General features: G+C 43.4%; 2 protein-coding genes across 3 annotated transcripts; one reads left to right on the top strand and one right to left on the bottom strand.

Annotated features, from left to right (window-relative positions):
• Positions 1-869: 869 nt before the first annotated feature.
• tmem65 (transmembrane protein 65) lies at positions 870-6509 on the top strand. Of its 2 annotated transcripts, XM_067424862.1 has the most exons (8): positions 870-1058; positions 1200-1449; positions 2298-2342; positions 2422-2489; positions 2666-2720; positions 5528-5570; positions 5740-5845; positions 5925-6509. In XM_067424862.1, exons 2-8 carry the CDS (start codon positions 1236-1238, stop codon positions 6045-6047), a joined length of 654 nt encoding a protein of 217 aa, XP_067280963.1. In that variant the 5' UTR covers positions 870-1058; positions 1200-1235; the 3' UTR covers positions 6048-6509. The 2 variants fall into 2 exon arrangements, with proteins under 2 accessions (XP_067280963.1, XP_067280962.1); XM_067424861.1 differs by having other exon boundaries at positions 870-1449; positions 5925-6508.
• A 1068-nt stretch (positions 6510-7577) lies between these two features.
• Positions 7578-17168, bottom strand: zbtb22a (zinc finger and BTB domain containing 22a). Its single transcript, XM_067424843.1, has 4 exons — positions 17005-17168; positions 16637-16844; positions 12673-13240; positions 7578-12601 (listed from the first exon to the last, which is right to left on the bottom strand). Exons 1-4 carry the CDS (start codon positions 17091-17093, stop codon positions 12033-12035), a joined length of 1434 nt encoding a protein of 477 aa, XP_067280944.1. The 5' UTR covers positions 17094-17168; the 3' UTR covers positions 7578-12032.
• Between the last annotated feature and the right edge of the window lie 293 nt (positions 17169-17461).

Below are 17461 nucleotides of genomic sequence, written 5' to 3'. Positions count from 1 at the left end.
TAATAATGACTTACTATGTCATAACTCTTTTTAATGTCATAATTTTGACAAAAAGTGGAAGTTGATTATATTTTTTATTATAATTTGTCATAATTGTAATTTATTTGTATGTCATGAACTTTTTATCTCAATTTACATTTTTTAATCTCATAATTATTACTAATAATTTTGATTCAGTGTGTCACAATAACTTTTTATCTTCATTTTGAAAAATTTAATTTCCACACTTCAATTTTTTGACATTTTTTAATGTAAATTATAATTAAGTACATCATTTTTACTTTATCTTGTAATTACAATGTCATAATTTCAACTTTTTAAATGTCATAATTATGACAAAAAGTGAAAGTTATGACTTGGTATGCCACGATATGACTATGTCCGTTTCAACTTTTTTATGTCAATTATTATTCAATACGACTAGTTATCCCCTAATTATGACTTAGTATGTCATAATTTTATTTTCTTGTGTTATAACTATGGCAAAAAATATCATTTATAGTGTCATATGTCGTGATTAAAGATACACTGCATGTGTACAGTAAGCGAGTACAGTATGAATCACTGCGCCACGCCTATAATCAGTGTTTATATAGGGACTATTTTATCCCAGCCGCGGCGGAGGAGCACAGCCCCTGCGTGACTCGTCATAAACACAGACAAGTAGTTCCGGCAACAGTGTTCTTTCTGTATGTTCTTTACCAAAGCATAATTTTTATTACTATATACTTCTGTCGCGGAGACTGACAAACGGGAAACATGAATCTTAAGTTCCATAATGTCCCAAATGCATAATTATATCCACTCTCGCGCCGAGCGGCTTTAACTACAATTCCCATGGCGCGTCTGCCGTGCAGGACTACACTTCCCATCATGCACCGCGATCGCGTCAGAGCAGAGCGTGTGGAAAGTCTCACGCCTTTTTTAACAGTCATTGATCACACAATGATGAATCATGAAGATACAATAACAGCTTAGCATTAATTCCGTCCGAATCGCGCGATAGAACAGAGAACGGAGGATGGAAACGGGTTATTAGGACGTGTCGGCTGCGTGAGGTAAAGCTGCGCGCGCACACTAGGCTCGGGTTATTTTTGTACAGTGTGACAGAATGACATGCGCTTGTTTCGCTCAGCTGCTTAAATGTTTATGATATGATCATAAGCGGCCGTGTACAGACGCTCGTTCATGTTTTATAGGGCGTGTCTGGATCTAACGCGTGTGTTTGTGCTGTGATGATCCGGCTGGCTTTAGTGCGCGCGCTCGTGACCCGTCGCGTGTCCGGTCCGGGTCACCTACACCGATGTTTGCTCGGAACACACCGGCGCAAAGTCAAACCGGAGCAGCTGGACTTACCGAACCAGGCGCGGGAGTTCGTGTACGGCCTGAGCCCGGCGACCCGGACCTGCTTACTGAAGGAGCTGCAGAACTTCGAGTCCAAGGCTGAAGGTAACGGAACCGCGATCATACCGCGGTATTCTCCGGCGGTGTGTGTAAATGTGAGGTGGTTTGACTGTCTCCCAGCTAAAACCAGTTTAACCAGGCTGGGGGACCAAACCCTTTCACCTTACATGACTCACTTTACCTCATGTATCTGTGACAGACAGTCCGCTCATCTTTTACAGATCATAGTGATTACTCCGCTCTCACGGTTTCCACTGACTCTGTGATTCTGATCCGGTTCTTCTCACTCAAACCGGTTTACTAGCCCAGGGGTTGTGTTCACTGTCAACACCGTTCAAGCCCACATCATCTCGCACATCTGTGTGTGTGACAGAGAGAGAGAGAGAGAGAGAGAGAGAGAGAGAGAGAGAGAGAGAGAGAGACTGTGTGTGTGCGAGAGAGAGTTTATGTACTGTGAAAGTGTGAGAGAGAGTGTACTGTGTGTGTGACTGAGAGAGTTTACTGTGTGTGTGTGTGTGTGTGTGTGTGTGTGTGTGTGTGTTTTAGGACTGCTCGATTATGTCAAATGATTATTGGTGGGCGATGTGAGAAATTTGAAATATCAGTGAAATCATTTATCGAGACTTCATCAAAACGATAAGAACACAAATAAAGATGGTTTTATTTCCTCAGGAAGATGTGCTGGTCTCAGATCAGTGACAGACAGGGAATAAATCAAACACAGCATTTTATAATTAAATATTGATTAAGCCTTAAATTATTTTGTTCTGCTAACAAATTAAACCACTTATAGTTTGAGTTTTTGTAGATGGAACATGACATGAAGTTTTACACTCATAAACGATCCTGTGTGTGTGTGTGTGTGTGTGTGTGTGTGTGTGTGTGTGTTTCAGACTCATCAGAATCGTCTCCGCTGACGTCGGCTCAGCTCAGATACAGTGAGTTCAGACCCATCAGATCTCCAGCTTCTAGTGTGTGTGTGTGTGTCTCATGTGTGTGTGCTCTTCCTCTCTCTAGTTCTGCTGCACAACGCCATTCCCTTCGTCGGCTTCGGCTTCCTGGACAACGCCATCATGATCGCCGCCGTGAGTCCTGACCCCACACACACACACACACACTTCAGAGGAGATAAACGTGTTGGATTTTTGATCATGAAACAATGATCTATGAGGACATGACAACAAACATGTAAACACTTGTGCTCTTGTTTTATTTAAAGCTGTTTGGTGTTTGTCTCTGACGTGTTGTGTTGCTTTTTAAGGGCACTCAGATCGAAATGTCCATCGGAATAACGCTTGGAATATCAACAATGGCAGGTAGCTATATACTCACACACACTCACTCACACTGTCTGTCCGTCTGTCTGTCTATTCGTCTGTCTGTCTATTCGCCTGACTGTCTGTCTATTCATCTGACTGTCTGTCTATTCATCTGACTGTCTGTCTATTCGCCTGTCTGTCTGTCTATTCGCCTGACTGTCTGTCTATTCATCTGACTGTCTGTCTATTCGTTTGACTGTCTGTCTATTCGCCTGACTGTCTGTCTATTCGTCTGACTGTCTGTCTATTCGTCTGACTGTCTGTCTATTCGTTTGACTGTGTCTATTCGTCTGTCTGTCTATTCATCTGACTGTCTGTCTATTCGCCTGTCTGTCTGTCTATTCGCCTGACTGTCTGTCTATTCATCTGACTGTCTGTCTATTCGCCTGACTGTCTGTCTATTCGTCTGACTGTCTGTCTATTCGTCTGACTGTCTGTCTATTCGTTTGACTGTGTCTATTCGTCTGTCTGTCTATTCATCTGACTGTCTGTCTATTCGCCTGTCTGTCTGTCTATTCGCCTGACTGTCTGTCTATTCATCTGACTGTCTGTCTATTCGTTTGACTGTCTGTCTATTCGCCTGACTGTCTGTCTATTCGCCTGACTGTCTGTCTATTCGCCTGACTGTCTGTCTATTCGCCTGACTGTCTGTCTATTCGTCTGACTGTCTGTCTATTCGTCTGACTGTCTGTCTATTCGTCTGACTGTCTGTCTATTCGTTTGACTGTCTGCCTATTCGTCTGTCTCTGTCTGTCTGTCTATTCGTCTGTCTGTCTGTCTATTCGTCTGTCTGTCTGTCTATTCGTCTGACTGTCTGTCTATTCGTCTGACTGTCTGTCTATTCGTCTGTCTGTCTATTCGTCTGACTGTCTGTCTATTCGTCTGTCTGACTGTCTGTCTATTCGTCTGACTGTCTGTCTATTCGTCTGTCTGTCTATTCGTCTGTCTGTCTATTCGTCTGACTCTCTGTCTGTATATCTATTCATCTGACTGTCTGTCTGTCTATTCATCTGACTGTCTGTCTGTCTATTCATCTGACTGTCTGTCTGTCTATTCGTCTGACTGTCTATTCGTCTGACTGTCTATTCGTCTGACTGTCTATTCGTCTGACTGTCTTTTCGTCTGACTGTCTGTCTGTCTATTTGTCTGTCTGTCTATTCATCTGACTGTCTGTCTGTCTGTCTATTCGTCTGACTGTCTATTCGTCTGACTGTCTATTCGTCTGACTGTCTATTCGTCTGACTGTCTGTCTATTTGTCTGTCTGTCTATTTGTCTGTCTGTCTATTCATCTGACTGTCTGTCTGTCTGTCTATTCCTCTGACTGTCTATTCGTCTGACTGTCTGTTTGTCTGTCTGTCTGTCTGTCTATTCGTCTGACTGTCTGTCTAATCATCTGACTGTCTATTTGTCTGTCTATTCGTCTGACTGTCTATTCGTCTGTCGGTCTGACTGTCTATTCGTCTGTCTGTCTGTCTGTCTATTCGTCTGTCTGTATATTCGTCTGACTGTCTGTCTATTCGTCTGACTGTCTGTCTCTCTGTCTCTGTATTCGTCTGACCGTCTGTCTGTCTATTCATCTGACTGTCTGTCTGTCTATTCGTCTGACTGTCTGTCTATTCGTCTGTATATTCGTCTGACTGTTTGTCTATTCGTCTGACTGTCTGTCTATTCGTCTGTATATTCGTCTGACTGTCTGTCTATTCGTCTGTATATTCGTCTGTCTGTCTGTCTATTCGTCTGACTGTCTATTTGTCTGTCTATTCGTCTGACTGTCTGTCTGTCTATTCGTCTGACTGTCTGTCTGTCTATTCGTCTGACTGTCTGTCTGTCTATTCGTCTGACTGTCTGTCTATTCGTCTGACTGTCTGTCTAATCATCTGACTGTCTATTTGTCTGTCTATTCGTCTGACTGTCTGTCTATTCGTCTGTCTGTCTGTCTATCTGTCTATTCGTCTGTCTCTCTGTATTCGTCTGACTGTCTATTCATCTGACTGTCTGTCTGTCTATTCGTCTGACTGTCTGTCTATTCGTCTGTATATTCGTCTGACTGTCTGTCTATTCGTCTGACTGTCTGTCTGTCTATTCATCTGACTGTCTGTCTGTCTATTCGTCTGACTGTCTGTCTGTCTATTCATCTGACTGTCTGTCTGTCTATTCATCTGACTGTCTGTCTGTCTATTCGTCTGACTGTCTGTCTATTCGTCTGTATATTCGTCTGACTGTCTGTCTATTCGTCTGACTGTCTGTCTATTCGTCTGTATATTCGTCTGACTGTCTGTCTATTCGTCTGACTGTCTATTTGTCTGACTGTCTGTCTATTTGTCTGTATATTCGTCTGACTTTGTCTATTCGTCTGACTGTCTATTTGTCTGACTGTCTGTCTGTCTATTCGTCTGACTGTCTGTCTGTCTATTCGTCTGATTGTCTGTCTCTGTGAATTTGTCTGACTGTCTATTCATCTGACTGTCTGTCTATTCGTCTGATTGTCTGTCTCTGTGAATTTGTCTGACTGTCTATTCGTCTGACTGTCTGTCTGTCTATTCGTCTGACTTTCTATTTGACTGTCTGTCTGTCTGTCTGTCTATTCGTCTGACTGTCTGTCTGTCTATTCGTCTGACTTTCTATTTGTCTGACTGTCTGTCTATTCGTCTGACTGTCTATTAATCTGTCTGTCTGTGTGTCTATTCGTCTGACTGTCTGTCTATTCGTCTGTCTGTCTGTTTGACACTCTCACACACACACACACACACACTGTGATTCCTGATGAAGCGGCTGCTCTGATTCTCTGTGAATGTTCTTTCAGCGGCGGCTCTGGGGAATCTGGTGTCGGATCTGGCTGGACTCGGGTAAAGACTCTCCTCATGTTAGCTAGTGTGTGTGTGTGTGTGTGTGTGAACTAGTTGTGTGTGTTTGTGACGCTGTGTGTTTGTGACGTTGTGTGTGTATGTGTGAACTAGATTTGTGTTTGAACGAGCGGTGTGTGTGTTTGTGACGATGTTGTGTGTGTGTGTATAGTTTAGCAGGTTACGTGGAGGCTCTAGCTGCGCGCTTTGGGATGCAGATTCCTGATTTAACGCCCAAACAGGTGGACATGTGGCAGACCAGAGTCACGTCACACATGGTGAGCCGCACACGCGTGTGTATGAGCCGCTTCTGTAGACCCGCCGCTACCTCACACTCCTGTCTGTCTGTGTGTTCAGGGCAAAGCCATCGGCGTCGCCATCGGGTGCATTCTGGGAATGTTTCCTCTGCTCTTCCTCAGCGATGATGATGACGACGACAAGAAGAAGAAGACGAAGAAGAATCATCCAAACTCAGACTGAAGCACTTTTATATCGGCATGACAACATTGCTTTTGTTTTGTCTGAAGAAAATCAAGCGAAAGATCAAATGGTAAATGACGTCGTCGAAAAAAATGAAAAAAGATCGTAAAATACAAGTAGAAATAGTAGAAATCTAAATATGTAGTTAAAAGTTTAATCTAAAGATGAAGAATAGTTGTTAAAATGAGCATGAGTTTAGTTTATTTATCTATTTGTTACATAACACTATTTTACTCCAGAGAACGATAACTATAAAGCTTTAATAATCACTATGAGAATATGGAAGTCAGCGCAACTATAACCATAACGAATATCGTTTGAATCCATCACATTGAACGATAAAAAAATGCCAGCAGCCAATCGAAATCCGTCGCGATGAACGATAATAACGCCTGCAGCCAATCGAAATCCGTCGCGATGAACGATAATAACGCCTGCAGCTGATCGGAATCCGTCGCCGATGAACGATAATAACGCCTGCAGCCAATCGAAATCCGTCGCGATGAACGATAATAACGCTGGCAGCCGATCGGAATCCGTCGCCGATTAACGATAATAACGCCTGCAGCCGATCGAAATCCGTCGCGATGAACGATAATAACGCCTGCAGCCGATCGAAATCCGTCGCGATGAACGATAATAACGCCTGCAGCCGATCGAAATCCGTCGCGATGAACGATAATAACGCCGGCAGCCGATCGAAATCCGTCGCGATGAACGATAATAACGCCTGCAGCCGATCGAAATCCGTCGCGATGAACGATAATAACGCCGGCAGCCGATCGGAATCCGTCGCGATGAACGATAATAACGCCGGCAGCCGATCGGAATCCGTCGCGATGAACGATAATAACGCCGGCAGCCGATCGGAATCCATCGCTGATGAACGATAATAACGCCGGCAGCCGATCGGAATCCGTCGCTGATGAACGGTAATAACGCCGGCAGCCGATCGGAATCCGTCGCCGATGAACGATAATAACGCCGGCAGCCGATCGGAATCCGTCGCGATGAACGATAATAACGCCGGCAGCCGATCGGAATCCATCGCTGATGAACGATAATAACGCCGGCAGCCGATCGGAATCCATCGCTGATGAACGATAATAACGCCGGCAGCCGATCGGAATCCATCGCTGATGAACGATAATAACGCCGGCAGCCGATCGGAATCCATCGCTGATGAACGATAATAACGCCGGCAGCCGATCGGAATCCATCGCGATGAACGATAATAACGCCGGCAGCCGATCGGAATCCGTCGCCGATGAACGATAATAATGCCGGCAGCTGATCGGAATCCATCGCTGATGAACGATAATAATGCCGGCAGCTGATCGGAATCCATCGCTGATGAACGATAATAATGCCGGCAGCTGATCGGAATCCGTCGCGATGAACGATAATAACGCCGGCAGCCGATCGGAATCTATCGCTGATGAACGATAATAACGCCGGCAGCCGATCGGAATCCATCGCTGATGAACGATAATAACGCCGGCAGCCGATCGGAATCCATCGCGATGAACGATAATAACGCCGGCAGCCGATCGGAATCCGTCGCCGATGAACGATAATAACGCCGGCAGCCGATCGGAATCCATCGCGATGAACGATAATAACGCCGGCAGCCGATCGGAATCCGTCGCCGATGAACGATAATAACGCCGGCAGCCGATCGGAATCCGTCGCCGATGAACGATAATAACGCCGGCAGCTGATCGGAATCCATCGCTGATGAACGATAATAACGCCGGCAGCCCATCGGAATCCGTCGCCGATGAACGATAATAACGCCGGCAGCCCATCGGAATCCGTCGCGACAAACGATTTAAGCAGATTATTATCATACGCTGATATAGTTATCGTTCTTGATGTAAACAGGCTTTACTCTTTTACCCGTTTTATGGTTTGTTTTTTCTAGATTTTAGCAGCATGTTTTTCTGTGGAAGAATGAAGTTAATTATTTGTTCAGTTTGAAGCGGGCGAGTAAGGAAAGTGTTCTCTCTCTTAAACTTCATCATAATCTGCGACATCGTAAAGCGGAAGCGTTGTGTTATTGACCTGGCGTTTATCCTGGACTCCTGACTTGAACTGGAACGTCCCTAGCACAAGAGTTCATAAACTCAGACACACTCCCATCATGCATCTGACACGTAACTGAAGCTCATTGGGCCATTCGGCGGTGATGTCAGATCTGATGATGATCCCGGAGACGTCAGTCGTCATGGGAGGAGTTAAAAATGAACGTAACAACCCATTAATTTATTCATTTCAATATACTGAAGCTAAACGTTTAACTAAAACTACAACCATACAAAGCGTTTATTTTACATTTCTCAGTTTACATTAAAGTTACTTGATGTACTAAAGTATGGAAGCTTGTTTCCGCCACGGAATAAAAAATAATCGCAACTTTTCTGACAATTTAAAAGTCACAATTGCAAGGAAAAATGTGACACAAAATTACGATGAAAAAAGACAGAAGTGCGTGAAAAAATCATGATTGCGAGAAAAAAGGCAGAATTGCAAGATTAAAGGTGTATTGTGAGAAAATTGTAATTGCGAGGAAAAAAGGCTATAGTACGTGAAAAGTCACAATTGTGAGGAAAGTTGCAATTTGCATTAAAAAATTGGAATTGCATGAAAAAGACCAGAATTGCAAGAAAAGTCACAATTGCGAGAAAAGGCAGAATTATGAGAAAAAAGTTGCAATTGTGTGAATTTGTAATTGTGAGAAACTTGTGTGACAAAAATCTTAATTGCAAGAAAAAGTCAGAATTACGAGAAAAAAAGCATGATTGCGAGAAAAAAGTCAGAAGTGATAGAAATTGCAAGGGGAAAAATGTCACATCTGTTTTTTAAATGGTTTAATTCTGTGGCGGAAACACGTTTTCATACTAAAGTAACTCAAACTAAACGCACTAACACTTAACTATACAGCCATAGTTCTTGTCGGGTTTTGCCGGCAGAATTAGTCAAACTTCAACTAAAATAAAATAACAATCTAACTTTAATATTAACAAAAACTATAACCGTACATCAGCGATTCTCAGACGTGTGTTAATGAGGGATTCCCATGATCCTCTCTGCCTGCGTAGTGCAGCCTGGCCTCCATCAGGTCCTGTAGCGTGTAAACGACACACCTCTGGATTTAGTCGTTTAATGATCAACTGACTTCTGGGTAATATAATAATCCACGCCTCAGAAATGTTACTCATACTTATTATGATTATTGGACACTATGCATTCTAATAAATATTCATGTATATATGTATCGCACAGCTGTCTGTTTAGCTATTTTACAGTATTTTGCTAATTATTTTTGTGAGACGACATGGAATATTTGTACTTTTATAAATTAATTTGTCGTGCCACAGAACTATCGAAGCGAAAAGTACAAACAAGCTCAGAAATATGTCCATTGTGTTGTTGTTTTAACTTTGAATTCATATTGTTTTGGGTTATTAGCTGTTCAGATGAATTACAGGTGACACTTTGCAATTATGACAACATGTATTAATCTTAATTTCAGCATTTACTAATCAGAAATATTATTTATTGGACCTGAGCTAACATGAACGTGTGTTTATTAACGAACGCTAAGATTAATCAATAACGGAACATTGCTAACAGCCTTTATTGTAAAGTGTTACCGGATTATGAATGAAAGATTCACTGCAACTTATTTTAATAAAATGCCTTTATTGACAATATAAAAACCACACTGCATTATTATTATTATGTACACTCTAGTGTGTGTGTGTGTGTGTGTGTGTGTGTGTGTGTGTGTGTGTGTGTGTGTGTGTGTGTGAACAGGTTAAGCACACCAAACTACAGCTATATTAATCACTCAGCAGTGCTACATCATCAGAAACTCTTTGTCAGGAACACGATTCTCTCCACTTTTGTTCATGAATCCAGAATAAATAAGCAGAAGCGTTGTTCTTTCTTCCCAACACAAAGATATTGTTCATATTTCTGTCTGTCCGTTGAAGTCTGTTCTCCCAAAAGATATCCTCGTGTTTATACACAGGGCCTAAAATAACGCCATAAATATGATTTACATATGGAGTGACGACATCAGTCTCTATTGCGCTGATGAAACTACTAGCCTAACTAATGTGAAGTTAAAACACCATGAAAGATAAACAGAATAAATACTCACATATCAAGCATAAGCACAAATAAATACACAATCAGTGCTTTCCACGTACAGAAATGTAATAAAGTAAGCAAATGTACAATAACACTGTGTCAATCTAACATCCATATTAACGTTATTCAGTCCAGATCAGTGAGAGCTTGATTAGCATTTGCAGGAATATTAGGCTACTGTATGGTTGATGTGCCCCGTCGTGAATCAATGAGCCTGAGCCGCCCATGACCCTGTCGCCCGTTCCCCACACACGTCAAGATGAACGAAAGTCACCGTGAGGCGAGTAAATGATCGAGTGAACTATCCTGGAGAACATAAACGGTGTGTGCTGACGTCTTTCCGCGGTCAAAATGAGTTTAATAATGTTTTGGGTGAACTGACGGACAACGGAGAGGCGGAAATCTCATTCAACGATCGTTTGTGTTCTGAATATGAACGAAAGTCATCATGAGGGGTGTTCTATACCTTTAAAGGTGCCATATGTAAAAATTGAGGTAAAAATATCCAAAAAATGACCTACACGCATCAAAAGAATGAGAAGACTGCAACCTTAATGAGCAGTAGCATTACTAGCCCCGGCCCGACAGGTGCCGTAATACCAGTCTCGGCCAGGGGAGGCGGTATGCGGGCAACATAACCACCAGCCAACCTGCAATACACGAATAACCCGCGCGGCTTGTGGGCGTACTGAACCTGAGGTCAACCGTGTGGAAAGTCCAGCCCACTACTTCAGTTCAGGGAAGAGAGCGGACGGACAGCCGAAGCCCTTGGCCCCTTAAATGTATCCGATATGATAAAAACAGCTGCTTTACCTGACCGGAAAAAGCGGAAGTGCGGGCGCCCGGCGACTGTGTCCCGTCCCGTCATAATAAAAGTCCCGGTACTTGCGAGTCGTGTGTTTGTATAACAATCGCTCCAGCGGCCGTGCTCAGCCCCACAACACTCGGTCCTGCTCTGCTAACGTTAATAACCGCATCCATGAACGTGATTTCTGCCCGAGTCCTATTTTCCACCGGCTGTGAGGTGAAGACCACGTCCCAAAATACTGCGCTCACACCTGGCGTCATCAAAATACGCCTTTGTTTAGAATAGGCGCCCTCCAGTGGACGAAAAGTTGCATAGTGCCCCTTTAAGAAAGGTGAATTTGGAAAACAAGTCAACGCCTCAAAATCATTGTTGTGCCCCCTCGTGAATCAATGAGCCTGAGCCACCCATGACCCTGTCGCCAGTTCACCACACACGTGAAGATCAACGAAAGTCGTCATGAAGCGAGTAAATGATCGAGTGAACTATCCCTTTAAGAAGGGTGAATTTGGAGGCCAAATCAACGCCTCAAACTCATTGTTGTGCCCCCCTCGTGAAGGTTCAGACCATTTCTGAGAGAGATTAACGTCGCTGGGCTTGAACTTGAATAACGGTGTGTGCTGACGTCTTTCCGCGGTTGAAACGACATTCCTTCTGAAGTTTCTGATGCTATATAAATGAACTAGAAGGAAGAGATGCAGCTTTAACTACAGCGACCCAACACCACACATTAAAGAGCCACAAAACGCTATTTATTGTTTACATTTCTTTAAAAAATGACAACATTGAACATTGAAATCTCTTCAGAAGATCATATATGGGGTTATGAATGTTTTGGGTGAACTGACGGACAACGGAGTGACAGAAATTTGAGTTCTGAAGACAAACGTCGAGTAAATGACGGGGTGAACTATCCCTTTAAGAAGGGTTAATTTGGAGGACAAGTCAACGCCTCAAACTCATTGTGCCCCCCTTTGTGAATCAATGAGCCTGAGCCGCCCTTGACGGGGTGAACTATCCCTTTAAGAAGCCTGGGAGGGCATTTCCTCCTCCTGTAGCGAGTAATCCTCCTGCTCCTCCTTCACCCGTCCGGCCGTGTCCGTGTTATCGATGGACGCGGCCGACATAATCTGGCAGCGAGCCTGATGCTTGAGGAAACTGTCTCTCCAGACGATCTTCTTCCCGCAGAACGCGCATTCGTACGGCCGCAAGCCTCCGTGCGTCTTCACGTGTTTGGTCAGGTGGTGCTTCATCTTGAAGGTCTTGGCACAGACGGGGCAGGCGAAAGGACGCAAGTTGAGGTGTTGCATCTTCACGTGGCGGTCGCGCATGCTTTTCAGCGTGTACGCTTTTCCGCAGTGACACAGGTGGACTTTGGGCGTGGCAGAGAGAGGAGAGCATGGGGAGGACGACTGTAGGGGGCGCTGTGAGATCTGCCCCGTCGTCTTATCGATTTCATCGTAGGATGTTTCGTCCTCCTCGTCTTCGTCCATCGACGGGACACACAGCGGCCATTCGGCGACGCTTTGCCATAGGGCGTCCGCCGCACCACTCTCGCTCTCTCTGAGACGTCCATCCGGTTCGCCATCTCCTGAGAGAAGACAAGAGCAAACAATGTCAAATGATGGAGCTAAACCGCAGTTATGAAGAAGCTCCACTCACCGGCCTCCTCACTCTTCACCCTCGCTCCATCCTCCTCCTCCCCCACGCCTTCATCCGCCTCCACCCTTCTTTCGTCGTCTTTCGCTCCTCGAAGTCGGACGCGGATTCGGTGTCTTGCGGCGAAGTCCGTTTCGATGGACGGCAACGGTGGGACGGTGCATTCGGGCTCCGAGCGGAGCGGGAACGCCAGGCTGCGACTCCACCGGTTTTGCTGAGGGCGCCTCCATGTGGCCAGAGGCGGAAGTGCGGCCTGCGGACGCTTCTCCGGTTCGCCCGCCGCGTCCTCCGGATCGGCGAAGCAACAATCGGAGCTGCTAGGCGACTGATGGCTCGAAGAGGTCGCCCCCCCCGGGCTGACCTGAGCGAGGGGTCGCGACCTCTTCAGGATATCCGTGCATTTGTCCACGATATGCCACATCTGCAGAAAGCTGGCCACCGTGACGTAGTTGATGATGTCATCGCGTACGATGCTGAGCTGGCCCGTGTAGGCGGAGTTTAGGACGCTTTCGAAGGCCAGCGGGTCCATGACCGAGGGAAGCGAAACCGTGGTGACGTTCTTCAGCAGAACCTGCAATCAATCAATCAATCATCTTTATTTCTATCGCTCTTCTCCAGCGGCGATTGTGTCAGAGCAGCTTCAGTGTTAAACAGGACAATACTGCAGCAGAATTAGATTTGGCTGTACAGTCGCTCTGGAGTAAACAGTGATGTTATCAGCTTATTTTAATTTATCAGAGAGAGACAATGTTGGCAGATCAGTGTTAGAGTTTATAGAATTAAATAAGACATAATTCATTAATATTATTTGTATATTTAGTTGAATAACTTTGTGTCCTGCACACAGCAGAACCAACGCCACCGTGAGCTCAAACTAAGTCTCTTTAACCCTTAATGGGTAAGTTCACCCAGAAATGAAATTAATTGTCATTAATTACTTGCCCATCTCACTACAGCGGCTCTACAATCATTTTATGACGCTATGAGAATAGTTTTGTGGGCAAAAAAACGAAATAATGACTTATATAGTGATGGCCGATTTCAGAACAAAGCTTCGAACCGTTATGAGTCAGTGAATCGATTCATGATTCGGATCGCGAGTCAAACTGCTGAAATCATGAGACATTGGAGATCCGAATCATGAATCGATTCACTGACTCATAACGGTTCGAATCATGAATCGATTCACTGACTCATAACGGTTCGAATCATGAATCGATTCACTGATTCATAACGGTTCAAAGCTTTGTTCTGAAATCGGCCATCACTATATCAGTCGTTATTTAGTGTTTTCCCGCACTAACTCTATTCTGGCCTCTTCATCAATGATTGTAGAGCCGCTGTAGTGAGATGGGCTTTGTAACGACGTCTTTAGTGCCTTTATGGGTCTTGAGAGAGGAAATGACATTGGTGTCAATGAAGGCCTTTCTGAGCCATCGGATTTCAACACTAATATCTTCATCTGTGTGTGAAGATGAGCGGAGGTCTGACGGCTGGCCAACCACAGGAGGAATTAATCACAAGAGTTTACATTTCTGGGTGAACTAACGCTTTAACTGAACACTATACTTCTATAGTTTTCTGTCATGTTTACATATGCAAATGATATGCTAATTAAATATGCACTCAACTGGTTGTAACACTTAAGGCAGTTCTATATGCTCAAAAGTTACGGTCTGCACCGCAAAATGCTCTATACTCAGTCATTTTGTCTTGTTTCCAGTCTAAATATAAGTCTTAAATTGAATTGACAAAAATGTAAAATGTGTACCTTGAATGCAATGTAAGTCGCTTTGGATAAAAGCGTCTGATAAATGCATAAATGTAAATCAAGATGCATTTACTAGATCAGTAAAACGACAGAAGATATTTTTTCTTGTTTTGTTGAAAATAAAATCTAAATGAAGAGAGTTTTTGCTTAAAACAGGCAAAATGATCTGCCAATGGGGTGAGAAAAATAATCTGATTTCTGATTGAAATCTTGTGTCTTGTTTCCGTCCCAAACAGAAATCAGATTATTTTTCTCACCCCATTGGCAGATCATTTTGCCTGTTTTAAGCAAAAACTCTCTTCATTTAGATTTTATTTTCAACAAAACAAGAAATAATATCTCATGTTGTTTTACTGATCTAGTAAATGCATCTTGATTTAAGAATTGTTAGATATTTGGACTGGAGACGAGAGAAAAATACTGAGTTAGACGAACATTTTGCAGTCCGTAACCATGTGTTAGACTAAAGTGTGTGTGTGTGTGTATTAAAGCACTTCAATCATTAAAGGATTAAAAGAGATTTTGAGAAATGAAGAGAGTAAAAGCTTCAGTTCTAGTGTAGTTATGAAGTTAACTATTTGCAATTAATATATATATATACACACACACACACACACACACACACACACACATTCACTGTTATTTTCGCTGCCTGATATGTAAAAATGCTAAATGTTTCTTGCCACGTCAAATTCAGCTGTGATTTGCATAATGTCATATTTTCAGGTCAAAATGAAGACATTTCATAAAAAATGTCAAGTAGTTTGCATTACTTGATATTTTTTTATTGTTTTTATGGTTAAACAGTTGTCAATATAAAATGTTGAGCTACTCTGACACTCTGATGCATACACACACACACACACACACACACACACACACACACACACACACACACACACACACACTGATGGGGGAACAGATGCGCTAGTGCATTTGATATTTAAACGAGGAGCTGAGACGTGAACATGAGAACTGCGTCGAGACCGGAGTGTGTGACGGGCCAGAGTCTCCATCCAAATATATGAACGCTTCGCTAATGTTCCCATATAGTCATTTCTGACTGCTTAATTAATTTTTTGAAAAACATTAAGGGAACGTTACATTGTATCATTCTTCAAACGTTAAGAGAACGTTACATTGTGTCATTCTTCAAACGTTAAGAGAACGTTACATTGTATCATTCTTCAAACGTTAAGGGAACGTTACATTGTATCATTCTTCAAACGTTAAGAGAACGTTACATTGTATCATTCTTCAAACGTTAAGGGAACGTTACATTGTATCATTCTTCAAACGTTAAGGGAACGTTACATTGTGTCATTCTTCAAACGTTAAGAGAACGTTACATTGTGTCATTCTTCAAACGTTAAGAGAACGTTACATTGTGTCATTCTTCAAACGTTAAGAGAACGTTACATTGTGTCATTCTTCAAACGTTAATGGAACGTTACATTGTGTCATTCTTCAAACGTTAAGAGAACGTTACATTGTGTCATTCTTCAAACGTTAAGGGAACGTTACATTGTGTCATTCTTCAAACGTTAAGAGAACGTTACATTGTGTCATTCTTCAAACGTTAAGAGAACGTTACATTGTGTCATTCTTCAAACGTTAAGAGAACGTTACATTGTGTCATTCTTCAAACGTTAATGGAACGTTACATTGTGTCATTCTTCAAACGTTAAGAGAACGTTACATTGTGTCATTCTTCAAACGTTAATGGAACGTTACATTGTGTCATTCTTCAAACGTTAAGAGAACGTTACATTGTGTCATTCTTCAAACGTTAAGAGAACGTTACATTGTGTCATTCTTCAAACGTTAAGAGAACGTTACATTGTGTCATTCTTCAAACGTTAAGGGAACGTTACATTGTGTCATTCTTCAAACGTTAAGGGAACGTTACATTGTGTCATTCTTCAAACGTTAAGAGAACGTTACATTGTGTCATTCTTCAAACGTTAAGAGAACGTTACATTGTGTCATTCTTCAAACGTTAAGAGAACGTTACATTGTATCATTCTTCAAACGTTAAGGGAACGTTACATTTGGACAAACGTCCAACTGAAACATTTCAGGACAAACAAACTATTAACCGTGTGAGAAGGTTTGCTGGCCAGGTCGCGAGATGTCAATCAAAGTTAAAAATCAATCCGTCATTAATATGCAAACGAAATGACGTCAGTTACTCACCTGGTCATGGAAGTAGGGCGAGGAAGCGGCCAGCACACACCTGTGCGCGCGGAACACGTGACCCTGCACCTGTATGGACAGGTCGCACAGCTGACCCTCCTCGCGCTGCCGGTTGAGGTTCTCCAGAACGGACGCGCGCGCGCTGGGGAAGCACACCTGCAGAACCGGGCCCGGGGGCACGCTCGTGCGGCCGAGGACCTGCTCCATCCTGCGGGGAGACAAACACACGAGAACGCGCGTGATCGGGTCCGCGGATCATCACGTGTTTACATCAGTCAACCCTCCGACACATCATCTGCCCGTTTAAATGAGATTATGACGCTCTGATCGGCTGAAATATGAAAATATTAGCGTGTTTATATTCTCACCTTCGTTCACTGTGATGGAGCTCTGCTGCGGAAGAGACAGACACGCCCACTTCCGAGGACACGCCCCTCCTAAAACACACAGAACTCATATATTTATATGTTTTCTTCACGTATGTTCTGGTTTTGTCGGTGTGTGATCGAAGTGTGTCACACGAATGACATCTAAATTAATATCTCGCGCGGTTTCTATAGAATAGAAGCTATGCGGCATCCACGTGACCGCGACTGTGAGCCAATCCTGCTACGGGCTCATGAATATTATTTTTTTGCGTCCCATGACGCAAGTATGCGTGTCCTTATTAATATTCATGACGCTGGAGAGTGCTGCAGTCCGCGCGCGCCACCTGCTGTCCGACTAGAAAAAGCGTCCAGTGATTCTTCAATAAAGTGCAGTTTTATTATTCTCTCACACAATATTTGTGAAATTTTTTATTCATGGAAAGCCCCTTGAGATGCA

The sequence above is a fragment of the Pseudorasbora parva genome, chromosome 19, assembly GCF_024679245.1.
Source record: "Pseudorasbora parva isolate DD20220531a chromosome 19, ASM2467924v1, whole genome shotgun sequence".
NCBI classification, from domain to species: domain Eukaryota; kingdom Metazoa; phylum Chordata; class Actinopteri; order Cypriniformes; family Gobionidae; genus Pseudorasbora; species Pseudorasbora parva.
The sequence above is the reverse complement of the archived record's forward strand: the minus strand, read 5'-3'. Positions and strand labels throughout refer to the sequence as shown.

Coding starts and splice junctions, on each gene's coding strand:
- tmem65 (XM_067424862.1), top strand. CDS start 1,236: ATGATCCGGCTGGCTTTAGTGCGCGCGCTCGTGACCCGTCGCGTGTCC. Junction 2,490..2,665: donor ACGCCATCATGATCGCCGCC/GTGAGTCCTGAC, acceptor TTGCTTTTTAAG/GGCACTCAGATCGAAATGTC. Junction 2,721..5,527: donor TGGAATATCAACAATGGCAG/GTAGCTATATAC, acceptor ATGTTCTTTCAG/CGGCGGCTCTGGGGAATCTG.
- zbtb22a (XM_067424843.1), bottom strand. CDS start 17,093: ATGAGTTCTGTGTGTTTTAGGAGGGGCGTGTCCTCGGAAGTGGGCGTG. Junction 13,241..16,636: donor CGCCCTACTTCCATGACCAG/GTGAGTAACTGA, acceptor GATTGATTGCAG/GTTCTGCTGAAGAACGTCAC. Junction 12,602..12,672: donor GGTGAAGAGTGAGGAGGCCG/GTGAGTGGAGCT, acceptor GTCTTCTCTCAG/GAGATGGCGAACCGGATGGA.